The sequence below is a fragment of the Sus scrofa genome, chromosome 3, assembly GCF_054392235.1.
Source record: "Sus scrofa isolate SSC_HxYL_T2T_F1_AM1 chromosome 3, Sscrofa_HxYL_maternal_Yorkshire_Landrace_v2.0, whole genome shotgun sequence".
NCBI classification, from domain to species: Eukaryota; Metazoa; Chordata; class Mammalia; order Artiodactyla; family Suidae; genus Sus; species Sus scrofa.
Window position 1 is genome coordinate 46,757,382 of NC_139385.1, and position 27,115 is coordinate 46,784,496.

At 63.3% G+C, this 27,115-nt stretch overlaps 2 protein-coding genes across 42 annotated transcripts in view; one reads left to right on the forward strand and one right to left on the reverse strand.

Annotated features, from left to right (window-relative positions):
- IFT140 (intraflagellar transport 140) overlaps positions 1-27,115 on the forward strand; it is a 62,438-nt gene that overhangs the window by 28,627 nt on the left and 6,696 nt on the right. For 22 of the 39 annotated variants that reach the window (XM_085017859.1, XM_085017852.1, XM_085017856.1 and 19 more), the window contains exons 18-28: positions 2,623-2,822; positions 19,709-19,886; positions 20,344-20,534; positions 20,789-20,884; positions 21,037-21,169; positions 21,238-21,381; positions 21,948-22,076; positions 22,274-22,456; positions 25,548-25,754; positions 25,868-26,080; positions 26,155-26,321. In XM_085017859.1, the coding sequence (XP_084873985.1) occupies positions 2,623-2,822; positions 19,709-19,886; positions 20,344-20,534; positions 20,789-20,884; positions 21,037-21,169; positions 21,238-21,381; positions 21,948-22,076; positions 22,274-22,456; positions 25,548-25,754; positions 25,868-26,080; positions 26,155-26,321 (1,841 nt within the window). Of the gene's footprint in view, positions 1-2,622; positions 2,823-4,649; positions 9,894-14,437; positions 16,354-19,708; positions 19,887-20,343; positions 20,535-20,788; positions 20,885-21,036; positions 21,170-21,237; positions 21,382-21,947; positions 22,077-22,273; positions 23,195-25,338; positions 25,404-25,547; positions 25,755-25,867; positions 26,081-26,154; positions 26,322-27,115 lie in introns of those variants that run through there. The other 17 variants (XM_085017879.1, XM_085017882.1, XM_085017878.1 and 14 more) reach the window with 4 other exon arrangements.
- Positions 4,616-17,371, reverse strand: TMEM204 (transmembrane protein 204). 3 transcript variants are annotated; one of them, XM_003124720.5, is made up of 3 exons: positions 16,594-17,371; positions 12,608-12,763; positions 4,616-5,271 (listed from the first exon to the last, which is right to left on the reverse strand). In XM_003124720.5, the coding sequence occupies exons 1-3, from the start codon at positions 16,871-16,873 to the stop codon at positions 5,027-5,029; spliced, it is 681 nt and encodes a 226-aa protein (XP_003124768.1). In that variant the 5' UTR covers positions 16,874-17,371; the 3' UTR covers positions 4,616-5,026. The 3 variants fall into 3 exon arrangements, with proteins under 3 accessions (XP_003124768.1, XP_084874231.1, XP_013843231.1); XM_013987777.3 differs by lacking the exon at positions 4,616-5,271 and adding an exon at positions 10,481-11,665; XM_085018105.1 differs by lacking the exon at positions 12,608-12,763.

A 27,115-nucleotide genomic window follows, 5' to 3' on the forward strand; every position in this document is an offset into this window, starting at 1 on the left:
CAGCTGAAATGCTGGCTGAACGACTTGTTCTCAGCCGGGCACCCACACCCAAGGCCTGCGGAGTCTCACAAGTGAGCCACCGCTGCACCAGGGCCTGAAGGCAGCACCTGGCCTGGCGTTCACGCCCTCGTCCTGTGGGTCGGGGCTGCACCTTCCCCGGGCGGCTGTCCTCATTCTTGAGGTATCTGTGGACCCCTCCTCTCCTCAGGCCTGTGGTTCTCTCTGCTGCTTCTGTGTGACTGTCGCATCCGAAGGTTTGCAGTGGGCGGACTTCCCTGGATTCTTTGGCTTTTCGTGTAAGGTGACTTGGAGTCAAGTTCAGAGTCCACTGTGTTCTGCATTAGTGAGTGTGTCTTTAGTGGCCACAGATGGGGCAGACCCCGAAGGGCCCAGGAGGCGGTGGACACGCGACCTGAGCTTGGCCATCTGCCAGCCCAGGAGCCGAGGCCGCTGGCCCGTGGTCAGAAGCCGGATGCAGGGCTCCTCCCCCCGCCCCAGTTCCTGACCAGAAGTGGTCTGGCCTGTGGGCCCAGGAGGGCGGCCTGCTCTTTGACCTGTGACTGTCTCGGGCCCGCCGTGTGGGTCTCAGGCTGGGCCCGGGGCCCCCGTGCAGTGTGCCACCCTGAGACCAGGGATGGGGTCAGCACATGACCAGCCCCACCGGCCGTCGAGGTGGTCGCAAGCAGTGGACTTGCGTTCAGGGGCAGTGAGCTTTGGGAGATTCCGGGACCCCTGTGCCCCGTGGAGGCAGGTTTTCTGAGTTCCCTCATTGAAATAGGTTAGTGCTGCCAGACCAGCGTTTTTCTGAACTTCATTCTTATTTAGTGCATTTGTGCATTTTCGTTTCTCTTTGGTGTGAGATTCAAACCATAGTGACAGCGCTTAAGCCCCTTCTCTTGGGCGTCTCCCCAAGTCCTCGCTTCGTGGGCTTGCTCCCCACAGCTTGAGCGGCGCCCTGCCCTCGGCTCCCGTGCCGTCCGAGTGTCCACTCTGAGCTGTTGTCCCAGAGGAGGCCTGCATGACTCTCCCCCGGGCAGCCTGTCACCTGGGCTTCGCAGGTTTCCCAAGATGTGTTTGTCTTTGGTTTAAGTGACGGCTGTCTATGCACTGTTGCCTCGCTGCGCACAGGCTTGTTGGGGGCCCAGTCTGGCACTAGCTTCTGGCTGGCGTGTCACCTGCTGCCCGCAGTGCAGGGAGTCGTCATTTACCTGCATGTGCCGCACAGGAAGTCTCTGCCACAGGGTGTGCAGTGAGTCTCGCTGAGGCGCCGGCATCAGGGCATCCCCCGGGCCATCCGCCTGAGCGAGGCTGTGGTGTGGGTCGGGCCTCCCCAGGCCTGGCACCCACAGGTAACCCAACAGGGGGCCCCGCCCCTCACAAGCTGGGGTGAGGCCCCAGCAGGCGGCCGGGGAGCCTGTGGGCGCTCTTGGTCCTGTGAGGTTCCCGCGTGTACACACGGGGAACAGGGATCTGATGAGAACGGGCCTCGCGCCCCAGTGAGGCTTGTGAAACTGCAGCAAACAGCAGGCGCCCGTGGCTTTGTGTCCACACGTTCTGAAGGGCTCCTGCTCTGCAACATCAGTCCAGACTTGACGGCTCAGCTTCCTGCCTGGAGTGACCTGGCCACACTCGACCGCGAACCCTGAGTTTAAGCCGCCCTGGGCCGGGGCTGCTCCCGAGCCTCTGTTTGTGCTCTGCCCTGTGCCTGGAAGCCTCGCTGTCCACACCTGGGTCCGACCAATCCTCCCAGGCTTTCAAGGCCCAGATCAAGTGCCCTCGAGGTCAGGAGCTGCAGGTGAACCTGCAAAGGATGAGCGAGCAGGGGAGGTGCTGGGAGCTGAGCTGGAGGCAGGCGGGGCAGGAGTCGGGGGCAGCGAGTTGACGTGCGGGGTGCTGTGTGAAGGAGGCTGGGTCCTGACCCCTCTTCCTGTGTGAAGACACCGGGGTCGTGTGTGCATCTGACAGACGGACCTTAGAGAGAGCAGGTGATGGGGTGCAGAGGGTAGCATGAGCGGCTCCAGCACAGGGCGAGCGGTCGCTGTGGAGTCGCGTCCAGCGGGAGGAGGGAGTGGACTTGGGAAGGATTCGTGGCTGGTGCTGGCCCAAAAGAAGCGGTCCCGATGGTGCGCCTGCAGATGGGCTCCTGCTGGATTTACTTCCTCCGCAGCCTCAGGGGGTGGGGCTGCACCAGGAGACGGTTCTTCTGAGACCCCCCCCGGCCCCCGCAAAGGGCTCAGCACTCATCTAGGTTTTTTGGGGAAGGTTTACCTGCAGTCAGCCTGGTGTTAACTTTAATACTTTACGTGTATATGCACAAGCTGCACTTGGTAACAAAAGCCCTTCCTAGAAAGTTGGGGAGCAGACCTGGGAGGCGGGATCTCTACACCTGTTTATGTGCAGGAGAGGCTGCAGGTCCCCGTGTGAGTGCAGCCTCTGTCACCTGCTGTCTGAGGCCAGAGCGCAGAGCTCGGACAGCTTGTGCTGCGTTTGGCAGAGGCACTGCTGAGTGTGGGGTCTCTGTCGGCAGAGGGCCCACGGCTGGCGCGTCTGCCCGGGGAGAGGCCAGGGTGGGCACTGGCTTCCCAGGAAAACCCGCCAACAAAGGTGCCCTTTGTCCTGCAGCCGGGAGAAGCCGACCGAGAGACCCGGGTGGACGGCGGGTCCCAGCCTGGCCCCCAAATGGTGGGCAGGTGGCCCCTGCGGGACTTCGTGGGGCTGGAGGACTGTGACAAGGCCACACGGGATGCCATGCTCAATTTCAGCGTCTTCCTCACCGTCGGGGACATGGATGAAGCCTTCCGGTCCATCAGGCTCATCAAAAGGTGAGGCTGCGTCCGTGAGGGGCATGGGGTGCCGTCTCACCGCCATCCTCCTGCCTCGGCCCTTCCCGCGCGGGTCTCACCTCCGCTGAGCCCTGGCTGGGCACCGTCCCGTGGTCTTCACCCACGGACAGGCGGGTGCTGGTGGCCCCCACCTCCTGGTGCTCGAAGCCTCTGCACTGGGACTTATCTATTTTTGATCGTCTGACCATCTCCTAGTTGAAGGTCCTGCCGTCGCTAAATATTTATATTTATGTTGCCTGTGTCTCTGGGAGTAATTGCACTAGACAGATAAGGTTTCGGTAGCAAAGCCTCCCAACATCAGACAAAATGCAACTGAAACCACTCTAGAAACTTCCAATCAAAGGCTGTCTTCAGGCAGCTTCCTCTCTGTTCCTGGGAGAATTGAGAATTTCTCGAGAGCATCCAGCAGATTTTCATCAGCCAAGGGTAGAAGAACTATTGAGGAATGAGAGCAAAGTGGGGAAGGGGTGGGGGCCTTCACGGTCCCAGAGCCAGCCGGGTCGGCAGCCGGGTCTCTAACCCGGAAGCGCCTTCAGAGAACCTGAGACACTGTCTGGGGTCTTCGGCCAGGGCACTACTCCACTGGCCGCGTGGGTGGGAGGCTCTTGTTTGGGGAGGTGAAGAGTGGCTGCTGGCACTTTGCATCTAAGAGAAATGCCATCACAGGAGTGTTGCAGCGGAAATGAATTTGGCTAGTATTCATGAGGACGCAGGTTCAATCCCTGGCCTCACTCAGTGAGTTAAGGATCCGGTGTTGCTGTGAGCTGTGGTGTAGGTCACAGATGCTGCTTGGGTCTGGAGCATTGTCGGGGCTGTGGTGTAGGCTGACAGCTACAGCTCCCAATCAGCCCTTAGCGTGGGAATCTCCATACGCCATGGGTGTGGCCCTGAAAAGACAAAAAAAAGAGAGAGAAACCTGATCCCAGACCATAAGTGATCCCATGGCCAACTTGGAACGTCAGTGCGCCTTTAGATAGTTACACACGTGATACTGTTAAGACTGTTCGGCTTAAGGACTCAGAGAGGGGGAGTCAGCCCCCCGTGTGCCCCCCGTGTGCGAGCTGCACCCTCTGCCCTGTGCTGCACTCACTGTACATGCAAGGCTCAGATGTGCCTTAAGTCACCTCCGTTGCTTTGGGTTTTTAAAGCGCCAGTGCCTGCATCCCTCTGTCTGACTGAAGACAGACGCTACGGACCCCACACTGGTCTCTGGTCCCCCCAGCGCGTCTCTGGAAGGTTGGAGGCAGCAGAGCGCTGTGTTGCCTAGCGGGTCGGCCTAGAGCAGGGCAGCACGGTGGCCTGGGCGGGAAGACGGCAGCGGTGATCCCTGTCACCTGGTGGCAGGGTCAGCCCTGCGAGGGGAGGATGCTCCCTGCGCACGTGGCCCCGCCGTCCCCGGTCCTGACCCCTGTTTGGTGCCTCTGTCCAGCCTGGGGATGCAGCCTGCTCCCCTCCTGCAGGGTCAGGCCCAGGGCGGGTGCACCCAGGGGTCCTGGAGCGGCCTTCTGTAGCCCACCAGGCATTTGGTTGAACTTTTCTAGGAAAAAACTGGCACAGTTGTTGAGCTGCCATTTGGTGGGCCATGTGCAGGGTCTTTAGAAATGTGAGCTTCTGAACAGCGTGGGGCCCGAGTGACCCACAGCTGCTCTGCCGCCGAACCGTTAAACTGGTGCACCCCCTTCCCTTACCGCCGGCCCGGCAAAGACTGCGGGGGCAGTGGGCCAGGTTCCCTTCACCGCGGCAGCGTGATGGAAAAAGCACACGTTTTAAGCTGTGGTGAGAGGTCTGCATTTTATTTTAACTTAGGAAAATAACCAAGCGTAGATGATATGACTGTCACAATCCTGTCGAAAAGCCGCAACCATCTGACTCTAAATTCTGAGTCACCAGAGGAAGATCAGAGACAGTTCAGGAAACTCTTCCCCAGGCCCTGCTTTACCAAAGTGAACGTGACCGAGGGCGCCCGTCTTGGGGGACGCCGAATAAATTAATCTTGGGCCAGGGCGGAGAACACAGCAGCCACCGCCCGCTCGAGCTGCCCCCCGGGTCAGCCACTTGCTGTGTCCATGTCCAACGTAGAGATGCTCCCGCAGGAAACCGCCGGTCACAGCTCCCCACCAGCAGCGCCCGCTTCCTAGATGCCCCCTCGGCAGGTGAAGCCCCAGGCGGCCTCCCTGCAGCCCTCAGCACGGCGACTCCACGTAGTCATTGTCCAGCCCTCGGCGAAACCTTGCGGCCAGGGAGCGGCTGATGACGATGACACGGGGGGCCATGCAGTCCTCCCTCCTGTGAAGAACGTTCCAGATGAGCATGGCAGCGGCCAGCGTGGCCAGCAGGCAGGCGCCGATGTCCAGGTAGCAGGACCAGGACAGGTTGGTGTACGGGCCGATCCTGTAGAATGTCACCAGCCCGATGACCAGGACAAAACCTGCAGACAAAGGGCAGCGGTGAGAAAGCCTCGCTGGGGGACCTGCCTCCCCCACCCCCTGCCCTGGGTGCCGCGTGCTGCCTGTGACCTGCGGGGGTCAGGCCACTTCCTCGGCCGTCCTCTGCGAGGTGACATGGACACTTGCTTCCCTCACCCCGACGGCCCAGCAGTGACTGTGGGAGTGCCTCACCAGCTTACAGACACATGATTCGCTCAGGGAAAGCGAACGCAGAAATTCCCTGCATCTTCTCTAGAAACACCTCAGATTGGTATTTGACTTAGTTTGAATTCCTGCTTTAAGCGTCTTCGTATCAGTGTTTGCTTTCAGAGAAGGTAGATTTTCTTTCAAAACCTGAGACTGCCCAGGGCCTGCTCACTCGGACGCAGGGGGAGCTGGGCCATGGGGTGTTTCCTCTGCCTTCTGAATAGGCGCGGCTGGTTCTAGAATGCCCCTGGCCCACCCCCGTGCCCTGTGCTTCTCCCTCTGTGCCCACTCTCTCCAAGGTGACACCAGAGGGGCAGGGCGTCCTGGGCTGCGCGGCACCTGCTCAGACTCCGTTAACTCACAGCCGGCGGTTCACAAGGAACATCATCACTTTCACCGCTTTCATCCTTAAGGAGCTCAAGAGACTTGATTGGTTAGTTCTTAGAGTCCGAGAGCCAGGATTTCACACCAGGATCTGTTGGCTCGTGTACCGGGGCCCTGATGTTTGAGGGAGCTCAGGTCTGAATCTGGACTGGAATCCTCGGGGCGGCCAGCGAGCCCCGCCCTCTGCGGCGGTGGCCTGGCCGAATCTGTTTCTTGCAACCCAAACGCCTGACAGGACAGAGGCTCCCGGGAACCGGGACGGGTCCAGATGGAACTTTGCAGCCCCTCCCGGCCTGGTCCCGTCCCCCGGCCTGGCCTCTGGCCAGGCCGAGCTTCGCGCTGCAGCCCCTCCACCTGCCCTGCACGGTGACATCCTCACTCTGTCCCCGTGGCCTCCCTGCTTTCCTCAGGAAACCAGAGCCTGCTCGACCCAGTGTGGGCCGGAGCAGAGGGCAGCAGAGGTGCCCACTGACAGCTTAATAGCTGTGTCACCAGTTGGTGCAGGGGACAGGCCGGAGCTTCCTAAAAACACAAGCATCTCTGCGCCTTCCAGAGGGATAGGCTAAACACTCAGCTGCCGCGGTTGTGTCAGCGGTGGTGATGGCGCCTGCTCCCTGTGCTGATCCTTGTACTTTGTGGAGCTTTTGAAACATGGCAAGCGTCTCCATACTTCCTTTCTGTCAAACATAATTCTGTTCGTCGTGTGCTCCTCTTCCCCAGCCAGCAGAGCGTCCTCTGCCCACGACTTGGTGCCACGGGATGGGATGGGCATGAGTCAGGCCTGGGTGTTGTGTAACATAAAGGGAAGTCCTTTATCTGTCCCCTTGTCTTCACTCTGTCTTGGGACATTTTTTGCCAGCGAGGGAGCTCGCAAGCCCTGTGTCCACCCGAGTCAGAGGGATGGGGCAGGGAGGGTGGGTTAGGCTGCCAGGCTGTGACTGGGGAGAGGGAGGCAGAGGATGCCCAGCAGGCGCCCCCAGCGAGGCCAGCAGGGCCTCTGGCAGCGGGCGGGCAGTGTGGACCCAGCACGGCCGGAAGGAATTTACCCAGCGGAGCAGCTGCTGTGCTCCAGCGTCCACCCTCTGCTGTGCTCAAAGGCTTTTTTCTCCCGTTCACTAAAGCTTCCTTTGGGTTGTGCGTGTTGTAGGAGCGGCTTAATCTGTTATGTGGCCTCAGCTCAGTTCTGCAGCATGGTTCGTCAAAGGAATGGGGTGAAGGAACCGGTCCCCCCGCAGCCACCAGGGCCACAGGGCTGTCTGACTGGGGGGTCGGTCTGTGTCACTGATGAACAGCGGGGACCTGAACTCACTGCAGGACAGTTGAGCAGAAAGTTGTGAGAGTGGAGACCGGTTCAAAGAGGTGACCCTGAGCTGGACACAGCTGGGCACCCTGGCCGAGATGGGACACGGGGCACACATGTGGCCCTAGGACCTGCAGCCCACACCCACGACTGTGCCTGAGTGAGACCCTGCCTGTCACAGCGCACAGCAGACAGGATCACGACCCCACAGCAGCAACCTCTGAAACTTGGGTCCCTGGGAGATGCCAGTCAAGGGAGGACATGGGCTCGGCCAACAGGCTGCGACCACCAGGCACGCAGGCAGGGCACACGGGATTCTCAATGGCATTGCTGTGTCTCTTGAGTCCTTTTAAGTAAGATTCACAGTAGAGCACTTGGAATGCCCGGAAGAGTAGCTGATTGGGGACTCTTCCGTCAGCAAGCACTTTCTGGAGCTCCTCACAGCACCGGTGACATGCCTTTGGCTGCCACAGCAGTGTGCTGGTCACCGTGGGAGGCTGTGGGTGCGTTGGACACATCACCCGTTGACCTCGGCCTCCCCCAGGCTGCCCACTTGTGACTGGCGAGCAGACCATTTGAGACGAATCCATGCATGGCCTGGGATGTGGGGTAGAGCACCTGGCCCCCGGGAAAGGAGATGCCATGAATTACGCTGCCACCACCAAGTCCCCTGAGCTTTTAGGAACCGAAACAACTCAGACGGACAGGACCCCAGAAGCCAGGGCTGAGCAGACGTCACCGTGTGGGCACCTCGCTGAGCCGTGGGAGGACGTCACTCCCCAGGCTACCCGCTCACATTGGCTGGTGTCTGCGTGTGCAACAGTCGTGGTCAGACCCCGCGCGGCTGCTGGGGTGCAGCACAGGGGTGGTCCTGGGGTGGCCCTCCTTTGGGGAATGAAGAGGAGGTCAGGCACGGCCCCGAGGTGCGCCCTGCGGCCCAGCATCAGGACGAGCGGCGTGGGAGCAGCAGGCAGCGGCTCCCCAGCGCAGCTCCTGGCTTTCGGATGGCGGATCGGGTGGGGGGCCTTTGGCGGTAAGACAGGTTGTAATTTTGTTGCCGTTTTACTCTGCCGACTCCTTCCTCTGGATGTTCAGCTGTGTCCTTGGCAAGGGGGAGCAGGTTTCTTACATTATAAGAGGAACGAGGTGTGACTCGGGGTGAGCACAGACCGCGGGTGGAAGTGCTCGCGCAGAGTGCTGGCCTCTGGGGGGAACTTTACAGAGTGAAATGAGCAAGTGGAGTCCCACCCGCCTGCCCTTGGTCCTGCAAGTGACTTTTCCAGTGTCCAGCAGAGGGGGGGGCTGGGCTGCTCTCCAGCCCCGTGGTGCTCTTTCTCCCGCAAGTGTCGCTCAGAGGCCGTGCCTTCTAGCTGGTGGGTTTTTTCCAGGAGAAACAGGAAGGAGAAGCCTAGTTCTGCGTCCCGGTGTGGTTCCAGCTACCTGACTCGCGTCTGAGTCAAGGCCACACTTGGCTTCTGCTTTATCTCAGCTCACCGTGGAGCACGAGCACTCAGAGAAGGGGTCTGGTCCCCTACATTAAAAAAATACACTTAGTCTTGCAAGAACCCACAGCACCCATGGGCCCAGCTGCTGGGCTGCAGGCGGATGTCACACGTTGCTGCCGCGGGGACGCCTGGCCTCTTCCCTGACCAGCGGGAGCCGTGCGGCCCGAGCAGACACTGGGAGGCCGTGCCCTGGGTGTGCCACCTGTGCTGCGGAAAGCCACAGAGACGCAGAGAGGCCACGGCTGCCTCCGCCAGGCTCGGGTCCAAGGCCTTCTGACTCAAACCAGCTGGGCCCCTCGACGGGGCCCTGCGCTGGCCTGGAGCCGCGGGTCCCATCTCTGTCATGGCCGGACCTTAGGGTCCCCTTCTCCTCAGAGTATCCCCAAAGCTGCGTCTGCCAGAATTTTCAGTGGCGTCGATGTTTACACAGACAAATCTCAGGGCAGAGCCTTAGCCAGCGCACTGCCTTCCCACCGTGGAGTGACGGACTCAGTCGCGTGAACTTGTGTTTCCAAAGCAAACAGCCCCTTCCTGTCAGCTGGCGGCCGCGGGTGGCGCGGTTCACAGCCCCGCTGCCCTTCCTGCCCGCCTGCTTCCCAAGGCTCCGCCGGCCGCACACACGGGGCGGGGGGGGCGCTCGGGGCTCCCGACACCTGTGAGCCGCGGGGCGGGGGCTCCACTGGGGAAGGCGCTATCCACCCGCACGCTGAGTGGAGAAGCGGGTGGATGTGCAGGGCAGGGCCGGTCTGCGGGGCGGGAGCAGAGGATGGGGAGCTGCCGGCCAGCCCGACATGGTGCCTCTGGACCGCCCAGTGCAGAAAGGGCCGTGTTCCCACCGGAGGCCCTCGGGGAACAGCGGGACCCCCACCAGCTCTGGAGAAGCCAGACGGCCTCCATCGTCACCCTGGCTGACCTCTGGAGACAACCTTCTCGGCGGCGCAGAACAAGGAAAAAAATCTTGGAATGTCCAGAAGGGGAGACAGAGCGGCAGACGTGGGGCCCCTCCAGGTCCCCGCAAACACCACTCCTGAAACCGGCTGCAGGGCGTGGGGGCTCGTGTCCAAGAAGGGGCGGGCTGGGGCTGCCGGCGGCGGCAGCACTCGCAGCAGCATGACACGCTCCCAGGGAACTCTCTTGGCGGTGAGGGCGCAGAGGGACTGGAAGGTATTTTTTCAAATTTAAGGTAAATTAAAATTACCTTAAATTCTACATAAAAATTGGAAACTTTTGCATGTGGTGGACTGAGCTTGGTAGAGTAACTGGGTGAAACATGTGATGCTCATCTGCCAGAACGGCCATCCCTGGGCTCCCCCGGTGTCAGTGCGGGATGGGGTCCCCCCGGTGTCAGTGCAGGATGGGGACCCCCGATGTCAGTGTGGGGTGGGGTCCCCCCAATGTCAGTGCGGGGTCCTCTCTGATGTCTGGGGCAGGGTCCTTTGGCACCGCAGCCCTGAGCAGCAGGGGGCCGCCCTTCCACAGACCCAGGCAGGCCTCGTGCAAGCTTGGCAGACTAGTGCCCAGAAGGGGCTGAGAGCTGCCTGAGCAAGCCACCCACCTCCGCTCCCCTCCCGCCCCGCTGGCCCCAGCCTTCCCGGCCCTGGGATCCGGCGCCTGCCTGTTCAGGGAGCACCTTCTCCCCCCGCCCGCGCCCACCCTCTGGCCCGGTGCTGGGGACTCAAGGTTCCCTCGCATAACAGGTACTAGCAGGCATTTCCCCTCCTGGGACAGGATATCCTGGCGCCCTTCAGTCTCTCCCTGACTGTTTAAAACAGACCAGAGCACAGGAAAAAACCTCACTCTAAAATTAGCAGTGTGATAGAAGAAAGGCACAGAGCTGCATTCTGTACTGTTTGTCAATGAAACGAGTCTAAACAGGGCCAAGTGCATTTCCTCTCCAGGCCACAGCAGGCCCGCGGGGGGTGACGGTCGGACACTGGGGGTTGGGGGGCCTGCGGAGGCAGAGGGACTGTCCGAAACGCCGCAGGTGCCCCTTGGGCTTCTGGCTTTTTCCGTCCGCCTCTGCCTGACTGCTTGCTTTTGGACAGAGCCTGGTCCAGCCTCTCCAGAGGGAGAGCAGCACGTGGCCCTGGCCCCCGCCGGGCCAGGCCAGCCCCCCGCCCACGAGGCCACCTCGGCTGCACACCCGCCCGCGTGGAGTTTTGTCTCCCTTTTTAGGAAGGGTTGTTCGGAAACAACAGTGTCAGTCGGAAACAAGAGTTTGCGGGAAGTGAGATGCCAGTTTTGACACCAGACCCACGGTGTTTTTCCTGATAGTTCTACATAGGTGTCTCGAAGCCGTTTGCTGAGAACTTCAGTGACAGAGTCGGTCCTCCTGCCAGGAGGGGTTACTTTCAGAATCAAGACCCGGTACTCTCGTTTCTTTACGGCCACAAAAAGGTGTTTTTAGCGCAGCTTTCTTTTCCAGTCCCGTTCTCAGAATCTCCCACTTCCTTCTCGAAGGGACGGAATTACAGACCCTCCCCGAGAGAGGCTGGTGTCAGGGCTGCCTGTCGATGTACGGCCTGAGGGCAGGGGGTGATTTTCTTACACATCTGGCACTTGGAGTGTCTGTTTTTCTCCACGGCTCTGGGAGGGAGGAGGCGGGGGTCCAAGACCCTGCTGCGGGTGCCTCCTGAACCCCCAAAATCAACCAGGCGCGGCGGGCGAGCCCCTGTTTTGCAGTCACGTGACCTGAGGTGCGGTTCGCCCTGGCCACGTGGCTGGTCCGTGGTGGAGCCGCAACACGGCTCTGTTCTCCGGACCCCAAGCCTGTCTCTTTGCTGGGCCTGGGCCCCGGGGGCGGCAGGGAGGGGACCGGCCCAGGGCCACACACCCTGGATGAATAGGGCCCTTTCCAGCACAAGCGCCTCCAGCCTGTCAGCCGCATTCTGGAAGTTGCATCTCTCCAGGGAGACAAGGGCCGGGACCCATTATCCCCGAGTGATTCACGCCAGCTTCCTGCCGTTTCTCCCGCCTCGTGTTGGAACTGCTCCTTCATTGCTGAGAGAGGCAGGCGGTCGGCTGGGAACACCCCCGCCCTTCCTCTGTCCCCTCGGCCCCCCATAGGCAGCAGGAACTCTCAGGCTCCCAGGACCCTTAAACCTCGGCCAGAAAGCCAGGCAGAGATGGAGGGAGGCCAGCACCGGAGTCACGGGTGGACGGTTTCTGGGGTTTGCGTGGCTGCTGGACGGAGCCTCCCTGAACCCGTCCATTCACCCCCATGGGGATGCCACTCCTGCTCCCTGAAGACCGCAGAGTGCCCAGGCCCTGCCCCATGGCACCTGCAGTTGCCCCCAGGTCCAAGATGGCCTCCAGACTGTCGATGACGGTCTAAGGCCTCGCTGCTCTCCCCGACACCGCCCCCACCTCGCCCCCCATGTGCTCCGTGGGTCCTGCCTACCAGCGGGCTCTCTGTGCTCCGTGCTGCTCCCCCGGGAGGGCCCCTCTGAGCCCAGCCGGGCCCCAGGCAGCCGCGCTCATACTCGAGTGGTGCAGATCACCAGCTGGGACCCACATGTGTGCCCTGAACTCCCCACCCACTGTTAGCCAGGAAGGCAGTAGAGGCACAGGCTCAGACGGGCAGCCCCTCTCTGCCCACGTGCCTGCAAGCCCTTGGCAGGCTGCTGCAGCCTCGCGGGAGGGACATGAGCCCAGGCCACCTGCCACAGGGCTGTAGAGGGGCAAAGCAGACGCCAGATGCCAAGACTGTGGGAAGCAAAGCCAGCACCACGTCCCGGACTGGAAGGGCCGGGACCTCAGGCAGGCAGACGCGTACCCATCTCATTGCACCTCAGCGCTTTGCCCTTTGTGTGCTTCTGCTTCGCGTCTGCCCACAGCACCGGGTGGGGTGGGGGGTGACCCACGGGGGTCGCTGTGACTTCAGAAGCCACAGCTGACCTGCCAGCCGGACTGCCTGCCCAGGGCCCAAGGCGGGGTACTTACTTGCCAGCTGGAACGCTGCGGCCATGGCCTCCTCCCAGCACTGGGAATCTGGTGACATCAGAGGCAGGCCTGTCAGCCCCAGGACGAAGGTGAGCTGGCCTGCGGCGAGCGCTGCCGTGGCCACCAGGTTGCAGGCTCGCATCATGTCAAACTGCACTGCGAGGGCCGGAGGAGAGAAGCAGGCTGTGAGCACAGAGTAGTCGCTCGAGGCCCGGCCTCACTGCCCCTCCCGGCTGCCCCGGCCCCAAGCGCGGGGAGAGCACACGGGGCGGACAGGGACGGTGCGGCCCACGCGGGGTGGGGGTTGGCCACGGGAGGTGAGAGCCCTCCCTAGGGTCCCTGCGGGCGGTCGAAGGGGCCCCGCCCCACCCAGGCTTCAGGTGCCACCGAGTCTGATGCCTGATGTGCAGCCAGACACCCTTCACATTTCACGCTCAAGGAGCCCGGAGCCCCCTGGAGGCAGTGCGCCACCTCCTCCGCGGAGGGTCGGCTCCTCTTGCCCACCCCCCCACCCCGTCTCAGGCGGCTTCCTGCCTCTCTCCTGCCATCCAAGCCGGAGGGGCCTCCCTGCCCAGATCCCAGGGCTTTTGCCCCTGTGGCTGCAGCTGCGGCTGCTCGGGCCTGGGGGCAGCAGCACCAGCTCTGGACGGCAGTGCCAGGCCCCGACGCCTGGACAGTCAGAGGGCTTCTGGAAGGCACGGCCCGGCACCAAGGGCCAAGGACCATTCTCAGATGGACAGACAGATGGAGACAGTTCCTCTGGCTTGACGGTGCCGTGATGCTCCCGCCCCCTCCTCTCGAAGGTGCCTCACGTGCCGTGGGCCTCGCTGCTGGAGGGTGGAGCGCTCAAGGTTCGTGTTCCAAAGTCTCAAAATCACCATGAAACAAAGCTGCAGTCGCTGGGAACCCTGACCCTCTGAAACGCTGGAGCCGGGTGCCAGGGGCTGGTGGTAGAGCCCGGCGGGCATGGGGCACCAGCACTGGTGCGGCAGTGGCTCCAGAGCAACGTGGAGGAAGGAGCAGAGCTAGGGCTGGAGAAGGAGCAGGCTCGGAGCCGGACTCCCTGCCCACGGGCTTAGAGCCCCTGCCTCCCCGGGGCTTTGCAGGAACCATCCCGGCTGCTCACGAGGTCCCCTCGGGTCCTCGGGCGGCTGCAATGGCACCATCCTTTGCACTCCAGACACCAGCTGCCTTTTCTGGGGAGGCTGTTCATGGCGCCCTTCCTGCCTTCATCACACTGACTTGTCCATGCAACGCCTTCTACCACTCCCGACCAGGCAGAAAGCCGCCCCGCTCTACGAAGTCATAGAATCGGAGGTGGAAGTGGCCTCAGAGCCGAGGGCCGGGAAAACATGACCTTCGCAGCACAGGGCAGGGGGCTGGGACTCGCCTGGAAAAGCCCAGAGGAGTCCTTCCTGTTTCCAGGACTCCATGCCAGCAAGGAGAAACATCTGGGAACGGGCGCTGCCCTCCCGGTGGCCCCGGAGACTCTGGATGCACAGCCCTGTGCTGCACACCACGTGGCAGCCCCCACGCACCCAGCCGAAACGGGGGCCTCCGCCAGGTCACCAGGTGCCTGGGACTCTTTGGAGCCAGAGGTCCCAGAGGGAATAAAGGATGAGAGGAAGCCCCGTCCTCGTTGGCGTCCACCAAGTCCGGGCACTTCCTGTGCGTGCTGGGCAGCAGTGCCCAGGGAGAACCTGGCTCCTGGCTGAGCTGCTGGCAGCGCTCACCGCCTGCTCCCCTGCCCCCGCCCTGCGTCGCCTGGGGGGAGGGGGCTCCCCAGGAGAATTGGTCACGTGATCACGCATGTCCCCTCTCTCGCTTCAGGGAAAGGATGCAGGTGCCTGACGGGATGCATGAGACACAGAGGGATGAAAGTGGCAGAGAAAATGGCCAGAGGACAAGCCTGACCCCTGACCTGGACATGAGGTGTCCCATATCCTCGCCCTGATCAGTGACATCAGTGGGCCAGCATGCGGGAGGGGCCCTGCCCTCCGGGACGGGCCCTGGCACGGAGCTGGAGGGCCTGCGGCAGGCCCCATCCCCTGACCAGAGCTCACTATGTCAGGGCCACCCTCGTGGCTCCGGCCGGGCTCAGTGGGCATCACCAGGACTCAGGCACAGAGATGGCAGGGACCTGTGCACTGTCCCCGAGAGCTCCCTGGCCACCTGCACGATCTCCAGAGTCCCCAGGACGGCCTGGCTCTCAGGAAGCAGCACAGGTCGCCACCCCCGCCCGCAGTGCCCCCTCCATGCGGATCAAGATGGACCAGTCGGGGGTGGTTTCATGGTGGGAGCCGCCCACCCCTCCGCCACATCCCCAACCTGGCTGGAGGCTGGACCATCTGGGCAAAGCCTGGGCTGGAATTTTGCCTGAGAGTTAACGAGACCCTGTGCCAGTTTGATTGAAGGCATTGGCCTGAGGCAAAGCAAGACCCCCGAGCCGGGCCCAGGAGCCCCAGGGAGTGGGTGAGCATGTGCTCCTCTCCCTGCCTCAGCCTCTCTCATGACGAGCTCTGTACGCATGTCCCTTGTTTGGGGAAAAGCATCTGAGGCTTGGGGCATCCTTAAGGCTCGGGTGCTGCAAATGCCAGACTAATGGCAGGAGGATGTTTTAAGTCATTCAGGAGGCTTATCATCAGGTGGTCAGGGGGACAGCACGTGCGGGCAGGTGACGGGCGCTTGTGACACGCAGCAGGGCGGCCTGGGGGCTCTGGAGGCCGTGTCTTCCTGCCCTGACGTGACCCGGCTCAGCAGGAGGACCACGGGGATGGATGCGCAGAAAGGGCCTCTCTGGATGTTAGGGCCGTGGCAGGAGGCCTGGAGCCCAGGCAGAGGCGGGGCCCACGCGGCCCCAGGGTGGGGGCTCGCTCTGGACCTCAGTCACTGCTCTCATTGCTCCTCAAGACAGACGCAGAGCCAGAGGGACCAGCCTGACCGCCAGGGCGCAGAGGCCCAAGCTCAGCTGACCTCCCCGGCTGCGCACAGGCCCCGGTCTGAGAGCCCGAAGAGCAGGCTGAAACCGGTCAGGCTCTCTGACTCTCTTAAGGGAGCTTGTGGTTCCCTGATTGCAAAGGAGCTGGGGTGGGGGCGCTGCCAGGCCAGCCCCCATGGCAGAAGCCCTGTGGGCTGCGGGCGAGGGGCTCGGCCTGCAGAGGTGGTCACACCCTCTCCTGCAGCCTCAGGGTCTTTGCCTGAGAGGTGAGACAACGCCCCCACCCGGTTCCCTCTGCGGTCAGGGTCCCCACACCTGGCGGGGTGGGGACAGTCCCCCAGGCCTGGCAGGCCGGTGTTAGGTGAGGCGTGCCCTCTGAAGCGGCCAGCAGAGGCCACAGTTTCTAGGAAACACGTGTCTCCAGGAGGAGGGAGCAGCCTGTAAGTTCAGCCCTTGTCAGCAGTTGTAAACGGTGGTCCCGGGGTCGGCGGGGGACCTTTGCCTGGTGGCCGTCGTGACCCGGCAGTGACGGGTTAGCTGGTGCGCATCTGCTCCTTACGGACCTTCCCTCCCACTCGCTCAAACCCGACCCCGCTTTCAGAGTCGAGCTGCCACCTTCCAGGCCCAGACTCCCCCTCCGCGGGCCGTGGGGCTCCCAGTCTCCTCTGGGCACCCCCAGACAGTCCCCTGGGCCTCCCTGTGTCCGGCCACGGCCGCGGGCAGTCTGACAGCTGTGGGAAGACGTCCAACCCCCGCCGTGTGTTTCTAAGCTGGTTTATTTTATGCACTAACAATCTTTATTTTCCTCGCTTTGCTTAACGCGATCTGTCCTTTCGCCGGCTGCGTGTGGCAGCAGAGAAGCCCCGCTCCTGCACGGAGGGCCGGGCACAGGGTGTGCGTGGGGCGAGAGGCTCGCCCGGGTCCAAGTCCCCGAGAGCCAGGGCCGCCCCCTCCAGCAGAGCGCCCCAGCCCCGTCAGCAGACGCCCCCCGTACCCACCGCCGTACCCACTGCCACACTACAGGAGGCAGGAAAAGGAGCAGACTTACGTTTGACGGTGCCTCGAGACTCCTGGAAGCCGGCCGCCTCGGAGCCCCAGCCCAGGGCCTCACAGTCCCGCGTGTCCGCCGGCCCGGGCCTGGCCCCCGGGCTCGGTCCACCGCGGGCCCTGTCCAGCAGCCAGCAGGACCGCCACAGCCCAACGCTCCGCCTGCGCCCGTCCTCCAGCGTCTGGTACACCCAGTTAGGGGTGAGGGCGGCCACGTTGTTGAGGACGAGAGAGACGAGGGCCACCAGCACGGCCGTGGCCACCACCTTCTGCACGGTCATCGCAGGCTTTGGTGCCGGCCCCTTGTGGAGAAAGTCCCAGGCCTGGTCACTGCGGGCACCGGGGAACCAAGGCGCTGCCGGGGCGGCTAGAGGACATCAGCGCTCATGCTTGGAGGCGCCGGGAAGGCCCGGGCAGCAGGTGCGGGTGAGCCCGCCTCGCGGCCCTCCTTACCCTGCTTCCTGCACCTGGAGCAGGGCCAGGCCTGAGCCGAAGCCGGAGCTGCCCATCCCGGGGAGGAAGCAGGGGCACCAGCCAGATTCCAGGGTGTGAGGGCGCCGTCTTCCTGGGAGGCGAAGGCCTCGGCAGAACAGAAACCGGCTGGCGAGGCCGGGGCCTCCCTCTCCAAAGCAGCGGCGCGGGGCTCTGAGCTGGCGTTCAGGGCCTCTTGCTGCCGGAGCCCCTGCACGGACAGCGTCCCGGGAAGCTGGCGGCCGCTGCAGGGAAGCGCGGGTGTGTGAGTGAGTGTGTGAGCCTCGCGCCTGCGTTTTCCCCGTCTCTCAGCAGAGAGGAAATGGTTGTTTTTGAGGCTGTTTTTGGTGAGCTGGAGGGCGTAGCCAACTGCAACAAATAGCAGCCAGACACTAACAGGATGTGTTTCCTGATAGGAAAGGCAGGGGGGCTTCTTCTGGAAGCCTGCTCCGGACCCTCCCCCGCCTGCCCCACCTTCCCTGCAGAAGGGGGAGGCCCGAGCACGCGGGCCGGTAGGCCCGCAGGCCCAGCCGTTTGGGGCGGCAGGCGCTGGAGACCAGTCAGCCACCTTGGGGATCAGCGCCCCCAGCCACCAGGTGCTGTTCACCCACGGGTGCTGCCCACCCGAGGGCGCCCAGCGGAGAAGGACCGGCGTGGTGGGGAGGCTTCTTGGATGCCTCTGCCTCCCGGCTGAGACCCCTCTGGCCTAGACCTGCTGGAGAACTGCCAGAGCAGGCCTGCGCCCTCGAGATGCAGGAGTGTGGACTCTGGACGGGCAGTGCGGGGCCTTGTGAGGCCTGGGGGCCTGGGTGGTGTTTGCTGCTGCTGGGCATGCATGTGCCAAGGGTCCAGGTCCTGCATCAGGTGCCCTGTCCTGCGTCGCATAAGGTTGGGCGACGTATAGGGCAGGAGGTTCTGCTCCACCACCTCTGGAGAGCCCCCACCAGCCAGGACCGCTCAGAGGCCCTTACGCCCGGCCCCGGTTTGTAGAGGGGGCTGAGTTTCATCTTGAGAGGCAGCTCTTTGGGGAACCGAGGCTCTCAAGTCCACCTGTCAGTTCCCGGTGTGGACTCTACCCACCAGAGCTTGTAGTAAATGCATCAACTGCAGGTTTGCCACTTTCTTGCCTTGGCTCCTGCCAAACACAGAGCTGCGTCCCTGCTGCCTGTCTTGCTCCAGCCGCCCTGTGGATGGGAAGCTCCCCAGGACCCATGGGCAGGCAGCGCGGTCCTTCCCACGCACGAACCCTCTGAGGAGGCGCAGCCAGGTTCCTGCACACGCAGCGCCGCTGACGGCCTCAGAAAGCGTTTCCCCAGAGCTTCCATGGGAAGACTGGCGTTGCTGCCTCGCAGGTTTAAGTCTCTTACTCTGAGTCGTCTTTAAGCAGCTGATTCTTGCGAAACAGCCAGCACGGGGTCTCGGTACCCGTGGTCCCTGCTTTGCTGGTCCGGGAGCAGCCTCCCACCAGCTCCATCCGGCACAGGCCTGGGCGCAGACACCGAGTCGTCCACCCTGGGCCACCCCAGGGGCCCTGCCTGCCTCCGGGGGCCGGGTCTTCAGCTCTGCCGGGGGTTCAGGGGCCAAGCCCGCGTGCACTTCCCCCTGCACCTGGACCGCGGGAGGGAGTGTCATCTTAGAGCCGAGGCTCAAGGGAGGTCTGGAGGAGCTACGAGTGCGGCTGTGAATCACCCCCTGCTGCCCTGCGGAGCAGCCCAAACGAGGAGCCTCTGGGACCGGTTCTGGCAGCTTCTCGGAGGACAGGGCGCCTCGGTGCCCATTGGGCTCTGCACACACCACGGGCTGGCCTGGACCAGGACCAAGCGGGTGTCCACGTGTTAGACTTTTTGTCCCCAGGCCTCACGGGGTGGAGCTGCCCACAGAGAGGCCGGCCCTCGGGGATGGCCCGTGCCCACAGGCTTCTCCCAGCCCCGTGTGGTGGAGACCTAACGCCTGTGCCGGAGAGGGGTGTGGAAATAGCGGGCGTTTAAGGACCTAAACGGATGGGGGCCTCCTTTGGCGGCCGCTGCTCGGGTCTCCTGACAGCACAGGGGCGAGGCCCTCCGCGACTCTCGGGTCCAGAGCCCTGCCAACCGCGGGTGTCCCAGAAGTTACTCACGGCCTGTGCACCTCGGGGCCGTGGGGTCATTGGGTGGAGGGGCCCCAGCACGTCCTCCCTCCGCCAGCAGCCTTTCTCTGGGAGGCTGGCCAGGTGCAAGGTCATCCCGGGACCTGCTGTCAGCCATGAAGGGAGAGATGCTAGAAACCTCAAAACAAGGGCAACCCCGAGCCCCGAGCCTCTGCCCAGGTGTCAGAGGGCAGCTCGATGGCCCATCCCGGGGCTCGCCTCCATGCAGGGCCCACCTGGGCATCGTGCTTGTCCTCATGGGAGTCGGGAACCCAGACCCAGGGGCTCTGTTTGGGGGCCAGCAAGGAGCTCAGCCCCAGATGGAGGTGCTGGGAGGGGGTGGAGAAACAGGGTGAAGCAGGAGACGCCCCCATCTTGGTGGGACCGCCCCCCCCCCCGCTGGGGGAGAGCGAAGCCTGGCCACCAGCCCGGGACCGCATCCCCAGCACTGTTGGGCACAGTCTGGGCGGGGCCCGAGGCTGCACGGGACGCTCACGGGGCGCTGTGTCCTTCGCCTCAGCGAGGCCGTCTGGGAGAACATGGCGCGCATGTGCGTGAAGACCCAGAGGCTGGACGTCGCCAAGGTGTGCCTGGGGCACATGGGCCACGCACGCGGAGCCCGGGCGCTGCGGGAGGCCGAGCGGGAGCCGGAGCTGGAAGCCCGGGTGGCCGTGCTGGCCATACAGCTGGGCATGCTGGTGAGTGGTGCTGGCGGGCGGGGGCCGCGGCGGAGGGGGTGCCCCTGGAGACCCGGGGAGGACGCCTCGGCCACCCTCCCCATGCATTGTAAGTTTGTCTGGGCCATTGGGTTGCAGGGAACAGCTGCCCCCCGCACAAGGCCAAATGGAAACAGGGCCGAGGGAGCCCCCGAGGAAGGCGAGCCCTTCCCCTCTGCTCTGGTCCCCTTCCTCCTCCTGCACGTTCAGAGCCCACTGAACCCCTGGTGGGCCAGAGGCTGCTGGAATCACAGGAGGCAGAGGTGGGGGAGGAGATGAGACCCTCTGGCGGAGTAGGAGGCCTGCCCTGTCCTGTGATTCTCTGGACGGTCCCCACCCACGCCCTGAGGGGTCCTTCTGACCCGACCTGGATCCCCGGTGACCATCAGCTGCTGCCCGGGGGCAGGCTGGCACCTGTGTACACCTTTCCTTCCATCAGGAGGAGGCGGAGCAGCTGTACAAGAAATGCGGGCGCTATGACCTCCTCAACCGACTCCTCCAGGCCTCTGGCCAGTGGCAGAGAGCCATCGAGGTGGCTGAGCGCCACGACCGCGTGCACCTGCGCACCACCTACTACAACTATGCCCGGCACCTGGAAGCCAACGCCGACTACAGCCTGGCCCTCAGCTAGTGAGCGAGCGGGCGCTGCTCCAGGGAGGAAGGGCCGGGCTGGGCTGCTGGCGGGAGGCCTTGGGGGGAGCCTGAGTTCTGTGGCTTGGGGAGGCCCTAGGTTTCTAGGCCGCAACTGGGAGGGCCCTGGGCCCGGAGCTAGTGCTGGAGCCGGCTCAGCGCACGAGCTGCAGGCGGGAGGCTCGGCTCCTGCCCCTGGTGCCTGGTGGGCTCAGGTCTGAGACGGCGGAGTGAGCCGTGCTCTTTTCCCGCAGCTACGAGAAGTCAGACACGCACCGCTTCGAGGTGCCGCGGATGCTGGCGGAGGACCTGCAGTTCCTGGAGCGCTACGTCAACACGATGAAGGACAGGTAAGGCCTGGCCGGCGGGGCTCCCCTCCCAGAGCCTCAGCCTCTGCCACCCGCCACTCCGCCGCCCGCGGAAGCGCGCCCTCAGGTGGTGTGCGGACCCGGCTCATTGCCTGCGGGAGCGAGGCCTGAGGGAGAACATGCGGCCCCCGCAGGACCCTCTGGAGGTGGTGGGCCCAGTACCTGGAGAGCCAGGCTGAGATGGACGCCGCGCTGCACTACTATGGGCTGGCGCAGGACTACTTCTCCCTGGTCCGCATTCACTGCTTCCAGGGCAACATCCAGAAGGTAAGGGCCCCCGGGGGAGGCGGGTGCTCGAGGGAGCGCTGGACACAAGGCCCCGTCTCCCTGTCCAGGCTGCTGAGATAGCCAGCGAGACCGGCAACTGGGCGGCCTCGTACCACCTGGCCCGGCAATACGAGAGCCAGGAGGAGGTGGGGCAGGCTGTGCACTTCTACACGCGCGCACAGGCCTTCAACAACGCCATCCGCCTGTGCAAGGTAGGCCCCAGCCCCGCCCACGCAGCTGGGGTGGGGGTGGGCTTCATCGTCACTGCCCCCGTTCCAAAGTTAGAGAACCGTCCCGTGAGCGTCACGACCCCTGCCTGCGCCCACCACCCGGTACCTCCCAGCACCCCTCACTCTGCCAGCGTGCACTCTGCCCTCCTGCCCAGCTCCTCCCCCTGCCCAGCTCTTCCCCCTGCCCACCTCTGCCCTCCTATCCAGCTCGTCCTCCCGACCACGTCAGCACAGCACTGGGTGGGCTCCAGGGTCTTCCCAGGATCCAGGTCCCGAGCCAGTGGTAAGGCTGTCCACTGCCCACCCTCAGCAGACCCTGCCCTGGAAGCCATCGGACGGGCTACATCCATAAAAATGTTCCACCCAGGGTCTCACCTGGGACAAAAACCAAAAGGCGAGAGCCCTCGTGCCAGGCAGTTCTCGCAGCTTCCTGTGAAAAAGGGCAGGAGGCCTCTGAGAATGAGGCACCCAGGCGGAGGTTAGAAGCCACGTTTGTGTCAGAGGGAGGAGGTGGGCCCCGCCTCAGAGACTTGACGCCCCCACCCCAGGAGCATGGCCTGGACGACCAGCTCATGAACTTGGCCCTGCTGAGCTCCCCTGAGGACATGATCGAGGCGGCGCGCTACTACGAGGAAAAGGGCGAGCAGGCGGACCGGGCGGTCGTGCTGTACCACAAGGTGGGGCCTGGCCGGTACTTCCCCAGCCCCGCCTGGGCGGCCCCGCAGCACCTGGTGTGCCCACAACACCCCCCTCCCCTCAGGGCCCCGCTACACCCTGCAGAGTCCCGCCCCGCCCCGCACGCCTGCCCGGCCCTGCCCCACCCCCCCGAACTGCACCAGGCCCTGCTCAGAACTGCCCGCCGTCCCATCCACAGGCCGGCCACCTCTCCAAGGCCCTGGAGCTGGCCTTCGCCACGCAGCAGTTTGTGGCCCTGCAGCTCGTGGCCGAGGACCTGGATGAGAAGTCAGACCCCGCTCTCCTGACCCGCTGCTCTGACTTCTTCCTGGAGCACCAGCAGTACGAGAAGGCGGTGGAGCTGCTGCTGGCTGCCAGGAAGGTACCTGCTGCCCTCCCAGGCTTGGGGCGCCTAGGCTGAGACCCCCCCCCCCGTCACCCCCCGTACGGGACGGGCTGCCCGCTTCCAGGGGTACCCAGGGCATCGCCCTTCCTTCCGCGTGTGTCCTGAAGGCCGCGGAGCGTGAACTTCTCACCTTAGCTGTGTTTTGGGAGTTCAGCTCGGGGCGCTAAGTACTTGCACCTTTTCACGCAGCCAAACTGAAGCCCTGGCCCCGCCCTCCTCCTTTCTGTCTGAGTTTGGGTCTCCCGGGACGCCTCTGTGGAGTGTTTTCTTTTGCCACGGGCTTCTTGCACGGAGCCTGTGTCCTCCAGGGTCACCCGTGCTGCAGGGTGTGTCCCGCCGTCTGAGGCTGAGGTCCGGCCCTCGGCAGCACAGACCCCACCTGGCTTGTCTGTCGTCCTTCGGTGGATGTTCCGGTGGTTTCTGCCTTTTGACTCTTGGGATTAAGTGTGAGTGTGCGTGTGCAGACGCCTCTCTGAGACCCTGATTTCAGTTCTTTGCGGGGTTTTCCTGGAGAGCGAAGTGCGGGTCACGTAACCGTGCTCTCGGCATCCGGGAGCCACCCGGCTTCCCGCAGCTGCAGCACTCGCCACCCCAGCGGCCCCGCCCGGTCCCCGTTTCTCCACAACCGCACGGCACTTGCTGTTTTCTAGTTTCTGACAGCAGCATCCTGAGGGGTTTGCGCACCCATCCTTCTTTCTTTGTCTTTTTGGGGCCGTGCCTACGGCATATGGAGGTTCCCCGGCTAGGGGTCCAATTGGAGCTGCAGCTGCCGGCCTGCACCACAGCCACAGCCATGTGGGATCCGAGCCACGTCTTCGACCTACACCACAGCTCATGGCAACACCGGATCCTTAACCCGCTGAGCAAGGCCAGGATCGAACCCGAGCCTCATGGATACTAGTTGGATTCGTTTCCACTGCGCCACAACGGAAACACCACTCAACTTTCTTAAGTAGAAAAACTTCCCTCGGTGGAACCTGCATGGAGCTGAGGGAGATTATCAGGATTTTGGAAGGCCTCTCTCCCCACAGGCAGAACTGGGCACGTAATTCAGTCTCAAGCGACTGAGCAGATTTCTTGACAGATGAGCAGGCACACACACTAGTGGCGGTGTTTGCAGAGCCCCACACACACTCTGGCCCCAGGAAAAAACACTGCAGTGCTTCCTCTCGCTAGATAAGTGGATCCTTTAGTTTCACGGGGAATACTTGCTAAGCCAGGAGAGCCGGGACAAATCTGGAAAGACACCAACAAGAGGTGATGACATCTCTTCAATCGTAAACCATATCACAGCCAGGTGTTTGGGGGCTGGTGCATAACTGGGCCTCCAGCTCAGCGGGAAATACCAGGAAATCCAGAAATAGAGCCAGATCCACGTGCACTTTTACTCTTTTACTCGTGGGGAAGGAACGCCTCGCAACGTGGGGACGATGAGCCACCAACCAACGGGGTGGGCACAGCAGGGGCCTCGTGGGCAAAGTACAGTTGGCGCTACTCACCCGCTGCGTGGAGCTGGCCCCACGCGGGTCAGGGTCTCAGCGCGCGGGGAGGCACCCAGTTCCATTAGAAGCCACGAGGTCAACGACTTTAAAGGAGGGAAGGCGTTTACTAAGCACAGCTCAAACCCAGCAGCCCTAACGGGAAACTTTGACAAAATGCGAATCTGAAAAGAGCCCATGGAAAATAGGCAAAGGCCAATAGTGTATCCTCCCTGAGCCCGGAAGGCTAATTGTCCCAACACAGACGGGGATGGCGGCTCTGTAAGCTGGGAAGGCCGCTACCAACACCTCCAAAGGGAGGGCGGAGAAGACAGCCCATTTGAAAAGGAACTGCCGGCGGTCGCTGCATGTCTCAGCTGAGGGTGCTCAGCCTCGTTCCCAGCAAAGGAGAGAGATGGATGCTCAAGGGGACCACGTTGTTCGCCCTTCAGCCCAGGAGCGGCGAAGAGGCCAGAAACCCCACCAGCCTGTGATGGGAAACAGATGTCCCCAGGCTCGGGGAGGAGCCCAGCAGCAGCGCCTCACAGGCGCATCCCAGCCTGCTCAGCCCCGGGCTTCCTGCCCTCGGCCGCCATCTGCAGGGCAGCTCTGTGTGTGTGTGTGTGTGTGTGTGTGCACGGAGACCAGCAAGACCATGGGCACACGCCTGGCAGGTTCTCGGTGCAGAGACTGGTGGCAGCTGCCAGCAGGAGGCATCGTCTCTTAGACACAGTTCTCTTTTTCCCAACACAATTTTTTTTTCTTTTAGAGCTGCACCCGCAGCACATGGAAGTTCCCAGGCTCGGGGTCAAATCAGAGCTGCAGCTGAACCTACACCAGAGCCACAGCAACGCCAGGTCCAAACCGCATCTGCAGCCTACACCACAGCCAGAGGCAACGCCGGATCCTTAACCCACTGAGCGAGGCCAGGGATCGAACCTGTGTCCTCATGGATGCTAATTGTGTTCGTTAGCACACTGAGCCACCATGGGAGCTTCCCCACAAATTCTTACCTGAAGGATATAAAATGTGTCTTAAATTTTTGAGAAAGTCAATTAAATTAATTCAGCCCCCTCATTTAAAACTTTGAAAAGAGGCGTGAAAGAAAATTAACTTCTGGTTTCCTTTTCCTCCCGTGACAAAATCTCCATGTTTCCTTCCTTCCTCTAGAATGTCAGTAGCTGGAGTTCCCATTGTGGCACAGTGGAAACAAATCCGACTAGGAACCATGAGGTTGTGGGTTTGATCCCTGGCCTCGCTCAGTGAGTTAAGGATCCGCCTTTGCCATGCGCTGTGGTGTAGGTTTCAGAACTGGCTCAGATCCTGAGTTGCTGTGGCTGTGGTGGAGGCCGGCAGCTACAGCTCTGATTCGACCCCTAGCCTGGGAACCTCCATATGCTGTAGGTGCAGCCCTAAAAAACCAAAAAGGAAAAAAAAAAAAAAAATAGAATGTCAGCAGCAAGAGGAAGTCAGGTGCCCTGCCCTGGCCGTGGCTGCCTCTTCCCGGGAGGTGGCGTGGGTGGGGGGCCCCAGCCCTCCCGCTGCGCACGGGTGACAGCCCTGTCTCGGCGTCTGCGGCGTCTTCGCAGTATCAGGAAGCCCTGCAGCTCTGCCTGGAGCAGAACTTGACCATCACAGAGGAGATGGCGGAGAAGATGACCGTGGCCAAGGACTGCGCAGACCTGTCGGAAGAGTCGCGGCGTGAGCTGCTGGAGCAGGTGGCCAGCTGCTGCATGCGCCAGGGCAGCTACCACCTGGCTGCCAAGAAGTACACGCAGGCTGGCGACCGGCTCAAGGTGAGCGGCCCCCCCCCCGCCCCCACGGGGATGACTTCTGGGCAGGGCTGGAGGGCACCGCGTCCCGCAGCCCTACTCGGAGGAGGGCCCAGCCCGGCTTGTCCTCTGTCCAGGCCATGCGCGCGCTGCTCAAGTCTGGGGACACGGAGAAGATCGTGTTCTTTGCGGGCGTCTCGAGGCAGAAGGAGGTTTACGTGATGGCCGCCAACTACCTGCAGTCCCTGGACTGGCGGCGGGACCCCGAGATCATGAAGAACATCATCAGCTTCTACACCAGGGGCCGCGCCCCCGAGCTCCTGGCCGGCTTCTACGACGCCTGCGCCCAGGTAGACGCGCCCCCTCCTGGGCCCTGAGTGGGGTGCGGCGTGTGGTCCGGGGGTCCTGATGCCTCCTCGCGCAGGTGGAGGTCGATGAGTACCAGAACTACGACAAGGCCCACGGGGCGCTGACCGAGGCCTACAAGTGCCTGGCCAAGGCCAAGGCCCGGAGCCCCCTGGACCACGAGGCCCGGCTGGCGCAGCTGCAGAGCAGGATGACGCTGGTGAAGCGCTTCATGCAAGCCCGCAGGTGCGTCGTCGCCGTCGCTGGGACGCTCTGAGGACGTCCTCAGACAGCTGGACGGCGGCGGGGCAGGGGGAGGGGGGAGGGCAGCCCCGAGGCCGCGCGCCTGCCTGGGCTCTCCGGGCTCCCTCAGAGCCTGGGGCCACTCTCAGAGAGCACGGAGGACAAGGGCCGTGGTTGGGTCGGGAGGCGGGGTCTGGGGGCCGGGCCTGCCCGGGCGCGAGCGGGGCTCGGGCAGGTGCTTCTGGAGGGCAGCGCGCAGGCCGTTTTCAGAGAGGGCCCCCCTGTTTAACCCGACACCCTGCAGCGTGTCGGGGCCCTGGGGCAGCAGAGCGCAGCTCCCGCCTCAACCGCTCAGAGTGCTCTCCTTGTCTGAGGATGGGCGTTTGAAAGAAGAACACGGATGGCAAAGCGGGGCTCCGTGAAGGGTGCTTCCCCGCTGGGATGCGTGGGTTCAGGAGCAGCCGCAGAGCCTGGGCTGCGGGAGGGAGGGGGCAGGGGAACTGGCGGCAGAGACCGCGGGAGGGCCAGAGGGCAGGCCTGCCCCGCCGTCCTGCCTCCACCACCAGCCCCGGACCGAGTCCAAAGCCCTGTTCCCAGCAGGGCCCACACGCACCCCACCCACTGGGCAGGCGGACCACGCATCGTGTCGCCACGCTGGCCTTTGCCCCCGCCTGAGTGTCCCCACACAGTGACAGCCCTGTCCACGCCCTAGCTCCTGCCCCGCTGTCCCCTCTGGCCTGCCTGACGACCCCTGCAGTCCCGAGTCTGGTGTGGCGGTGCCAGCACCCACACTGTGA

Excerpts from the sequence above, each read along its gene's own strand:
- TMEM204 (XM_013987777.3), bottom strand. The coding sequence starts at position 16,873 with ATGACCGTGCAGAAGGTGGTGGCCACGGCCGTGCTGGTGGCCCTCGTC. Across the intron at positions 12,764-16,593 it reads GTCTCGAGGCACCGTCAAAC|TGCAGTTTGACATGATGCGA; the intron begins GTAAGTCTGCTC and ends CGGCCCTCGCAG. Across the intron at positions 11,666-12,607 it reads CGCAGCGTTCCAGCTGGCAA|CAATGAAGGAGCAGTTCCAA; the intron begins GTAAGTACCCCG and ends TGCCTCTCTCAG.